Raw genomic sequence first — 11,478 nt, 5'->3', positions numbered from 1 at the left:
CATGAAACATAACCCAAAACAATGTGACAGAATTAAACCTGTGCTCTGTTTACTTGGCAATATCACGAAACCCAATCAGAAGGGCTTCATGCTAATAACAGTAGTGTGGTGGAGTAGACTCATTAAGACTGAAATAATCATTTAATTTAGCCAGGTTTCAGTAAAGCCCGAGAGACACTGCACGGTTTTTGGCTGTCCCAAATGAAAGATTGGTATCGTGAAGCAATCATGGTGATTTCTGGGATTGTGGCTCCTATGTCATGCAGTGAGAGAGGTTCAAAGACGGCTGTTGTCGCATTCTTGCGGCCAAAGATAGCCTACGATAATTTTCTGAGTGTGTCAGAAATTCAGCATGATCATCGCATAGTTTGTTTGCTGCTACGACCCACATCTACTGACAGGCCAATAAAAATGCAACATGAAATCAACGTGACATGCCGCTAAAACATAAAACTGCTTACCTCAAACCAGACAGCATAATTTGGTCTGGCCCATATACCATAAACTGAGTAGAAGTAATAGTTGTGGGCCAAATCTGGCCCATGCTCTACTGCAAGTAAGTAGGAAAGATGAGTGTGGCCCAGATTTGGCCCAGAGATTATTATTAAATAAATGGCTGTGGCACACTTTGAGTAAATTTTGAGAAACTGGTGTGTGTGGCATCATGCCACAGCTGATGGCATATACATGCTATCATACTCAAATGAAAAGACAATAAAGCAGTTTAAATGAAAATTTTTTATTTTTTCCACATCTTTTTAATACAAAGACTAAAAGTTGAATTATAAAGCAGTTTAAATGAATGATTTTTTATTTTTTCACATTTTTAATACAAAGACTAACGGTTTAATTATTTTAATTTCAAGTTGAACTATCAACAGGAAATGTTACAACTGCACTGGAAATGAACTTTTAAAGAATGCATCACAAGATTGTAACGATCAGCCAAGTAGGTTGGGTTACAAGATTTACAAGATTTAAAACGGGGTCAGATTTTACTGTGTGAGATTTGTAGGTGTTAAAAGAATGACATAAAAGAAAAATATTTAAAAATAAGAATAATGTATTTACAATATTCACATGAGACTTTAAAACAACACAATGGGCCTCATTTATCAATCTAACGTAGAAACGAGCACAGAACTGTACGCACAAATCAACTTATGACAGAGCTCACGTGTGATTCGTGAAACATTCGTTTGCCGCCAATCTCATCGTACGAATGATCGTATGGTTGATAAATGTGGCAGCTGAAAACAATCTTCATTTGAATATCACGCCCCTAAAACACCCCGGTTTAGAAGCCTTGCCCCTAGAGTTTATGACATGGAGAAACCAAACCCGAACAAAAAGAGGAAGTAATCTCATGAAAGAGAAATTGATCTTACTGAAAAAACACCTGTTAACCTTGTAAATGCAAACAATTACATTAATATATTAAATACTAGTAAATACAGTGGGTACGGAAAGTATTCAGACCCCCTTAAATTTTTCACTCTGTTATATTGCAACCATTTGCTAAAATCATTTAAGTTCTTTTTTTCCTCATTAATGTACACACAGCACTCCATGTTGACAGAAAAACACATAATTGTTGACATTTTTTGCAGATTTATTAAAAAAGAAAAACTGAAATATCACATGGTCCTAAGTATTCAGACCCTTTGCTGTGACACTCATATATTTAACTCAGGTGCTGTCCATTTCTTCTGATCATCCTTGAGATGGTTCTACACCTTTATTTGAGTCCAGCTGTGTTTGATTATACTGATTGAACTTGATTAGGAAAGCCACACACCTGTCTATATAAGACCTTACAGCTCACAGTGCATGTCAGAGCAAATGAGAATCATGAGGTCAAAGGAACTGCCTGAAGAGCTCAGAGACAGAATTGTGGCAAGGCACAGATCTGGCCAAGGTTACAAAAACATTTCTGCTGCACTTAAGGTTCCTAAGAGCACAGTGGCCTCCATAATCCTTAAATGGAAGATGTTTGGGACGACCAGAACCCTTCCTAGAGCTGGCCGTCCGGCCAAACTGAGCTATCGGGGGAGAAGAGCCTTGGTGAGAGAGGTAAAGAAGAACCCAAAGATCACTGTGGCTGAGCTCCAGAGATGCAGTCGGGAGATGGGAGAAAGTTGTAGAAAGTCAACCATCACTGCAGCCCTCCACCAGTCGGGGCTTTATGGCAGAGTGGCCCGACGGAAGCCTCTCCTCAGTGCAAGACACATGAAAGCCCGCATGGAGGACTCCAAGATGATGAGAAATAAGATTCTCTGGTCTGATGAGACCAAGATAGAACTTTTTGGCCTTAATTCTAAGCGGTATGTGTGGAGAAAACCAGGCACTGCTCATCACCTGTCCAATACAGTCCCAACAGTGAAGCATGGTGGTGGCAGCATCATGCTGTGGGGGTGTTTTTCAGCTGCAGGGACAGGACGACTGGTTGCAATCGAGGGAAAGATGAATGCGGCCAAGTACAGGGATATCCTGGACGAAAACCTTCTCCAGAGTGCTCAGGACCTCAGACTGGGCCGAAGGTTTACCTTCCAACAAGACAATGACCCTAAGCACACAGCTACGGCTAACGAAGGAGTGGCTTCACAACAACTCCGTGACTGTTCTTGAATGGCCCAGCCAGAGCCCTGACTTAAACCCAATTGAGCATCTCTGGAGAGACCTAAAAATGGCTGTCCACCAACGTTTACCATCCAACCTGACAGAACTGGAGAGGATCTGCAAGGAGGAATGGCAGAGGATCCCCAAATCCAGGTGTGAAAAACTTGTTGCATCTTTCCCAAAAAAACTCATGGCTGTATTAGATCAAAAGGGTGCTTCTACTAAATACTGAGCAAAGGGTCTGAATACTTAGGACCATGTGATATTTCAGTTTTTCTTTTTTAATAAATCTGCAAAAATGTCAACAATTCTGTGTTTTTCTGTCAATATGGGGTGCTGTGTTTACATTAATGAGGGAAAAAAAAAAAGAACTTAAATGATTTTAGCAAATGGCTGCAATATAACAAAGAGTGAAAAATTTAAGGGGGTCTGAATACTTTCCGTACCCACTGTATAAGGAAACCTTTACAAACATAAACATTATTTAGCCTTAGTTCCTTTCAGTCCACAACAAATCCTTTACATTTAACGATATTACAGAACAAGAATGACAAAATAAGCAGCTATAAAAATATATGTTAAACTTTATGCCATGGTCTGTCTGAATACTCAATTCTGATTGGCTGGCAGGTGTTGATTAAATTCGTTGAACCGCACAGGTAGTTCCAGGTCAGTTTAATCACGTTCTATATTAATGCGCTTGCTATAAACATTGGTAACCATAGTAACATACAGTTACGGTTGAATAGTAATACAGACGAAAATAACCGTCATTTTTATCGTTCCAGTCAAATATTGCAGCGCGAATATTATTAACATCATTAATATGTGAATGCTGGCAAATGACCATGGCATAAACGGGATAATCAACGGCTAGCTGTGCATTAAACGATTTGAATGCACGACATGGAGCTAGCCGTTGATTATCCCTTACATAATATAAAAAAATCACGCTATAAGCTAGTGGCATTTATTAGCTATAAACAGCACACAAACGTCAAGCAAAGCTGAAACGGCATCGCGCTCACGAGCCTCTCTCATTCGACAAGAATCCAAATGTTTCCATTTTTGCCATATTTGTATTATTTGGTTGTTAAACTATTATTTATTATGTAGCCTAAACATGGCTTTATACTTCACTCATGTTCCAATAGGCTAGGCTATTCGCGTAAAATCCTTCACACGCGTAAAAATGTTTGTTTGGGCGCTGCACGCTGATTTCACAGCGGACCTTTTAATATAAACAGTGTATCTTTTATATTTGGTTGACTGCATTTTAGTTTGATGATGAATAGCTGAAATATCAAGCAATGCTAGAACTAATGTTATATGTGCGAAGAAAAAACATATAACTTAAAATTATAAAAACCTTGCGTACAGGAGCTGAGACGAGACCTGAGATTTCAGCGTAGCCTCCGCTCACGTCCATATTGATAAATTCCATGTTTTGCGTTGAAACAACCGTGCGCCCAATTGTCTGTCGTACGTTCGTTTCGTAAATGAGGCCCAATAAAACCAGGAAAACTCAGGCCCAATATTAAATCTTGTAACCCAACCTACTTGGCTGATAGTTACATATGGTGGCCCATACGGGGAACATTTAAGACTTTAAAAGCTGTGTTGAGAAAGTGTCAAAGTATGATGACTCATTTTGAAAATGCTGCTCCTTTTAAAACACCTGCTAATTTTAATGATGAACAGATTCCACACCAGTGTGATTGTGAACAGCTTCGCACTGAAGTATTTTCTCTTAAAAACATTGTTTTAAAACCGGAGAACAGGCCCGGACTGGCCATCGGGAGCACCGGGACCATACTGACCATATGCACGGAGCTTTCTTTAGAACTTCCGGATAAAGATTAGCAGCTCGTAAACTTCCACTGAAGCTCATTTTATAAGCTATTTTATACTCTCACAGAAACATCTCCTGCCTCATTCTTATCAGAAATTGAGAAACAAAATAATTGCAACACCATAAATAATGATAGCGGCATTAACATACTGTTTCATGTTATTTAACAACATATAATTGTATATGCCGAGCCTGGTAATCCCAAGAGTACAGACATGTAACTGTACATTTAGATGCTGACAAATAAACACTATCGTAACTGTTTAGACTAACGGTCAGGCCAATCTCTTAAACGACATCATAATGGTATTTTTGATAATCTATATCTTACCTTTATAGCAATGAACACATTTTTAAAATCTTATAAGATTTTAAAGCCTTTATTATTTCTCAACTCTACAGCTGGGCAAAATTCACTTTAAAGGTTCGCTTTTCATTCATGAAGACGACATGAATAAATGTGCCAAAAATGTGTCTCTTGGCAGAAAAATAAAGACTTTTTAAGATGAAAATGACATGAAATTACCATTATAACCAGGAGATGGCAGCAGAGGATCACTCATTGGCTGCAGCTGCCATTTCAACTCCCTAGTTTTTTCACGTCTTGCTTTTGGATTTATTATAAAATTAATATTATAACAAATTTTAGTACTTTACCGCACTGATGTATAAAGTAGGGAAGCAGTGCAGGAAGTCACAAAGTCACTTGTCATTTAAAAAATAAACAGCCTATAATTGTGAATTAGGCTATTTAAGTTAAATACAAATTAAATAAGTTAAATATTAATGGTATAACAATTAAACAATGCATTAAATTTTTAGATCTAATTTAATAACTACATTTAAGTTTTATCTCTAACTGTAAGCTGCTAAATATATTCAGCCAACACAGACTGGTTACTGCTGTAGTTTTGTTACTCTGAATTTACTCTGCATTAATGCACAGCTCTATTGACATCGGCTCATCAGACATTTCGTTCTGTAGCCACTGTCAATCATAATAATGACTTCCCGCATGATTTAACGGATTCACTCGCGCAAATTTTACACTCATGTTTGTCATTCCTGAAACAGTATACGTAGACGATTGGTCCTCTTAGACTAACAACACTTCTTTTCAAATTGCGAATGGATTTTGTAGAGAAACCGAGCAAAGGGCGCTCCCCTTTCCCGGTGGCCAGGCGGCTGATTTGACCCGCTGCCCTGTTTTTTTTTTTTAATTTGTTTTTTATTATTATTGTTAATATTGTATATTTTTGCCTTCCCAATGTACCAAAGTCATAATTTCAGATTTTGTCATTCGATCATAAATTATAAATCGGTCAGTCTTGACTGGTAGCGATATACGAATCGGCTCACGTCTGTTCCACACTTCCATCTAATTGTTTTGAACAGAGCAATCGATGCGCGGGACTCGAAGGAGAGGAAGCAGTGAAATTACTGACCTGTTCAGGGCTTCAGGTGCAGGTCAGTTTCATCTGTAAATACGCTACTGTAGTTTTGTCTTTATTAACCTAATTGAGTATTAAACTGCTAGCATGCTGTTAGGCTATCAGTGTCACCCCATTATAATCATCAGTCAGAATACTGTGCTAAAGGACATCATTATCGATTGTAAAATTACATTAATAAATTTAACAGACAGATATTCACATGGATTTATTGCATAGGAAGGGAGGGAGCTAGAGCAGACAGCAACATAAGAATAGTCACAGCCTAATGCATAGTGTGTTCAGTATTAGGATTTTTCAATAAAGATATTGTACTAATTTTGACATTTAGGCACTTTAGAAAATGTGTTTTAAAATATTTGTATGAAATATAGGTTTGTTAAATCTAGGGTATTTAGTCATTTTAAGATAAATAACATTCTGTGCTAACAAATTGCAATGTTTTACAACACAGTTCTTTTCATAACAGTAGACCTGCTGGTGAAGAGGTGACAGGTACAAGAAAGAAAGGGAGAGACAGAGATATTGGGGAAAAAGAAGAAAAGGAAAAGGGAAGTGAAGGTGCAGTTCAAGAGACAACCTATAATTATTTTCCACGGCCCCAGACTAAGGATTTAGATCTTTTTATGGCCACACAAATAATAGGGTTGTCTGTGGTTTCAGAATTTTGTTGTGGGTGTATAGGTTATAAAAAGGGGCCAAAATTGTACCTTTTTTACCCCTAACAGGTAAATATTAGTACCTTAGAGTAGTGATTCCTATGCATGGAAGCAGGAACTGTATAAAGAGAGCAGCATGCCAAACAAATGGACAGTCACTACAGTAGAATTTGCTGGATTGTGGAGTTTCCATCCTGTGGACTTACCTCTCCAGTCTCACCTTTGCAACCAATTGAATTATCACTTCTCTTGGACTGTATATACACTGGTGAACACTCACATTGGGATATTTCAGCACACTAGGACTCTTGGACAGTTTTATGGTATGGAGCAATGGACTGTATGCTTTTAATGGCCTTTATTGTGTTGTTTTAAAGTCTCGTGTGAATATGAGACATTCTCATATTGTCTGACATTCTTTTAACACCTACAAATTAGAGATGCACCGATTGACCGGCCAGTGATCGGAATCAGTTGATTTTTCGCATTACCGGCCCGGATCGGTGACCGGCTGGTCAGTTTCACTTCTTGCCGATTCCGAGCCGGTCCTTTCATTGCTAGCGGCGCAGGCAATGACGTCACAGCCATGCTCACACTCACAGTCGCGTGTAAACACGTCGTTTTGCGTGAGAATGATTATAATTTTAACTACATTCAGTGTAAACGGAGACTGATAATGTATTTAAGTTGTGCCAGATGAGGCTTGCACAGCCTGAGTGAGCATGTGAGAGATACAGCACACAAAGTAACTCACAGAAATGTATAGATGCATACTGCGGTAGAAAAAAAAGATATTTACAAAATATGATTTAGATAAGCAACATTACAACATTATATGGCCATAAGGTTACCCCACATATCAATATCAACACGATTGCAATGTGACACTGATTTTATACAATAGTATTTCAATAAACAAGAAGTTAAAATTAAGTGACCAAATATTGACTGTTTTTGCTCAATTTCGCTGACGAAAATAGTTCCGATCAAAGCCATAGCAGAAGTGTTTTGTTTCTCCGAGCAACACAGTGGTGTTTCGTTACTCAATGAATCCACGTTTTTGAACGAATCAAGTGAGTCAGTGATTCAGTGGCCCATTCATAAGGACAGTCACTTGCCTCGTTTCTGAATGAATCAGCCGTTTGAATGAATCGGTTGAATTAATGAATAAATGACTCACTCATTAAAACAGACACTTGGCGCCACCTACTGGTGGTTTAGTCATATTTAAAAGTATCATTGCATTTTTTCAACATTTATTTGTATGTTTAAAAAAATATGTAAAACATTATTTACAAAATTATTTATCCATTTGAAATTTTAAAGTGTAAATGCATTTATGGCACCTCAGCTTCATCAAACAGTGTGTAAATGCATCTAATGCCACTTCAGATGCAGCTTCTGTTTCCTCAGCAGTGGAAAGATAGTTTGTTAATACTAATTTAATTTTAATGGTAACAACTCTACAGTTTCTTATTATGCTTAACTGAATTAATTGAAACAAAGTCAGAATTTGATGTGAAAAATGACATTTAATAAGGTTAGGGGAAAAAAATGACCATTTATAAACAGTGGGAAATGACATCTGTTTTGTTACATACAGCAACTCATTTTAAGTTGACTATTTCTTCCTCTTTCCAGTCACAGAGCACTTTATTTTGAGAGTTAAAGTTTAAGTGAGAGAAGATCTGTAACTTAGTCCAGATCGGGGAATTGTAATGTTTAATAATTTTGCATTAAAATTTGCATAGATTTTTGTTTGTATATGCTGTCAATTATAGTTCTTAGAAAAAAAATCGGAATCGGCAAAAATCGGTATTGGCAGGCCACACTTCTAAAAAATCGGAGTCGGCCAAGAAATTGCAATCTGTGCATCTCTACTACAAATCTCACAAAGTAAAATCTGACCCCATTTTAAATCTTGTCACCCAACCTACTTGGCTGATCTTTACAACATAACCTAACAGCTCAACTTAGCATGTAGACTAGTCCTTTTGGCGCCTCTTCCTTCCTCCCTCCCGGTCTGAGGCCAGGTGCAGCCACCTTTTCATCACGTTTTCAATTTCATTGTCTGTTGCCGTCGATGAAAAGACATTCTTTCGGACAGCATCTAATGAAGTATAAAAATTAGAGACATTAACTAGAGAAACAAGAACTGAAAAAAGAGAAACAACAATTACAACTGGCTTCAGCACCTTGTCTCACAGCGCATATTCTGTGCAATGAAGCCCGCCGTGTTTGTCTCTAGCGCACACACGTGCCATAGGCGGGAAAAAGCCAAGCTCAGATTTTAAAATAGAGAGTGCATTTTTAATACTCTTGTGACAAGCGCATATGCGAATGACATCATAGGCTATAATCGATTATGGTCTGTTACTGCATCAATGCAGAATCGTCCACGTCTGCATCGCAATGCATCGATGCAACGATTAATTTGACACCCCTACAGTATATGTGGTGCAGCTGACACAGAACGGCATGCATTGTTTACAGATGTGATACTTTCCAAAATGGCGCTCTAGGGAGGAGAAGAATTGTTGGTAACACTTTAGAATACTGTTCCATCATTAATGAATAACTACACAAGAATACATGAGTAATGCAATATTTGCACTCTAGTAATTACTAGTAACTAACAAGCAACTCTGATTAATGAATTAGTAAGTAATAGTGCTTAGTCGAATGTGGTAGTTCACTATTAGCCAATCAGTAACTATTATTATATTTTTATTATTTTCATATCTCCCCAAGAACTACTGTATACAGGTTGATAACTAATATGAATAATACATAATGTATAATTCATTCTAAAGTAAAGGTCATGGTAACCCACTAGTAATGACTCAAGTATTACCAAATTCTTCAGAAGGAATTACTAATTATTTGGATCAGTATTCTAAAGTGAAGATCATGATAACTCCCTAATTACTGAAGTCATTGTAAGCTTTTGAGGTTTTTGTAAAGTATTGAATAGTAATTATTCAAGTGGTACTACATCCTTCTAAAGGAATTAGTCATTATTTGGATCAGTATTCTAAAGTGAAGATTGTGATAATTATCTAGTAATGACTGAAATCATTGTAAACTTTTGAGATTTTTGTTGGGTCCTGGTTATTAATTCATTTAGCTAGATTTGGTAACACTTAAATCATTACTAGTGGGTTACCGTGATCTTCACTTTAGAATACTGATCCAAGTAATTAGTAGTTCATTTAGAAGGATTTGATAATACTTGAGTCATTACTAGTGGGTTACCATGATCTTCATTTTAGAATTAATTATTCATTATGCATAATTCACATTAATTATGAACCTGTATAAAGTAGTTCTTAGGATATATGAAAAAAAAAATTAGTTATTGGTTAGCTAATAGTGAACTACCAATTTCAATTTAGCGCCATTACTTAATAAATCGTTAATCAGAGTTTCTTGTTAGTTAATAGTAGTTACTACAATGTTAATAGTGCATTAGCCATTTGTTCCTGTGTAGTTATTCATTAACGATGGAACAGTATTCTAAAGTGTTACCGAATTGTTGAATAAAGTTGTTGTTTGTGTTTTCTTTGCGCACAAAAAGTAATCTCATAGCTTCATAAAATTACAGTTGAACCACTGACGTCACATGGATTATTTTATCAATGTCCTTACTACGTTTCTGAACCTTGATCATGTAAGGATACTTGTTGTCTATGGGAGGGTCAGAGAGCTCTCAGAATGCATCACAAATATCTTAATTTGTGTTGCAATGATGAATGGAGGACTTACGTGTTTGGAACAACATGAGGGTGAGTAATTAATGATATAATTTAAATTTTTGGTTGAACTATCTCTTTAAACCTTATAACACTTTAATGATGGCATGATTTAATTCTGAAGAAACAGTGTTTAAGGGGTCATATGATGTTGCTAAAAAGAACATCATTTTGTGTATTTGGTTTAATGCAATGCGTTTATGAGGTTTAAGGTTCAAAAAACACATTATTTTCCACATACTGTACATTATTGTTGCTCCTCTATGCCCCGCCTTTCTGAAACGCATCGATTTTTACAAAGCTCATCGTTCTGAGAAGCGAGGCGTGCTCTGATTGGCCAGCTATCCGGTGCATTGTGATTGGCCGAATACCTCAAGCGTGAGACAGAAATGTTGCGCCCCTTACTGTATTGTGATGCCGTGTCCCGGGGCGACGACACAAAAACAATAAAACCCATTATAAACGAGGCATTTGTTGCATCCAGTGGGGACATAATTACTGATTATAATGATTTATACTGTCTTTTTATGCATCACGTTGCATCGCGCCACGTAAACTTTACCATGTCTGCATTTGTGATCGGAGAAACGACAAACAACAAGCGCTACTCTACACTGCGCAAAACTCGTGTTTGAACCGTCAGTGGCAAATTCTTTAAATAAGAAAACGTACTCACAGGCTGTGAGTCAGAAGCGCCAGACTGTCCTTGCAAAGTTGGAATTGCTCCACTTTATAGAAACAGTCTTTGTGCAGCTGGCATTGTAGGCTACTCTCCCAGGTTTAGGAAATAGTCCTCTGTAAAATGCGCTGCACACACTCTAATATTTGGGTTGAACTGTTCTGGAACAGTGTTGTAAATACAACTTAACCACTGATTTCTAGTTGTGTCCTCTTTTGGAAGCCCAAACAAAGTACTTTCACTTTCGCAATGAAACACAGCGTCTCCACGACATGGCGCCGGCAGCAGCAACAATACTACAGCGAGAATAAAAGTCCCGCCTTCTTTCTTTGCGTAAACATTTGGGCAGTGTTATGCAAATCTTCCCACACCGTGACATAGACATGTGGGGAGTGTTTGAATGAGCCGTTTTAGGAGGGCGTGGTTGAGTCTTAACTTTTATAAAGAACATCTCTTTGGTTTTGAG

General features: G+C 37.5%; 1 protein-coding gene across 1 annotated transcript in view; it reads right to left on the bottom strand.

Moving 5' to 3' along the window:
* Positions 1-3,557: 3,557 nt before the first annotated feature.
* Positions 3,558-11,478, bottom strand: part of LOC131538382 (uncharacterized) — a 35,321-nt gene continuing 27,400 nt past the window's right edge. The window contains exon 9 of the mRNA XM_058772246.1: positions 3,558-8,691. Within this exon, the coding sequence (XP_058628229.1) occupies positions 8,567-8,691 (125 nt within the window). The 3' untranslated portion in view covers positions 3,558-8,566. The remainder of the gene's footprint in view (positions 8,692-11,478) is intronic.

This window comes from Onychostoma macrolepis, chromosome 04, assembly GCF_012432095.1.
Source record: "Onychostoma macrolepis isolate SWU-2019 chromosome 04, ASM1243209v1, whole genome shotgun sequence".
NCBI lineage: Eukaryota > Metazoa > Chordata > Actinopteri > Cypriniformes > Cyprinidae > Onychostoma > Onychostoma macrolepis.
This window is presented reverse-complemented; position numbering and strand designations above follow the sequence as displayed.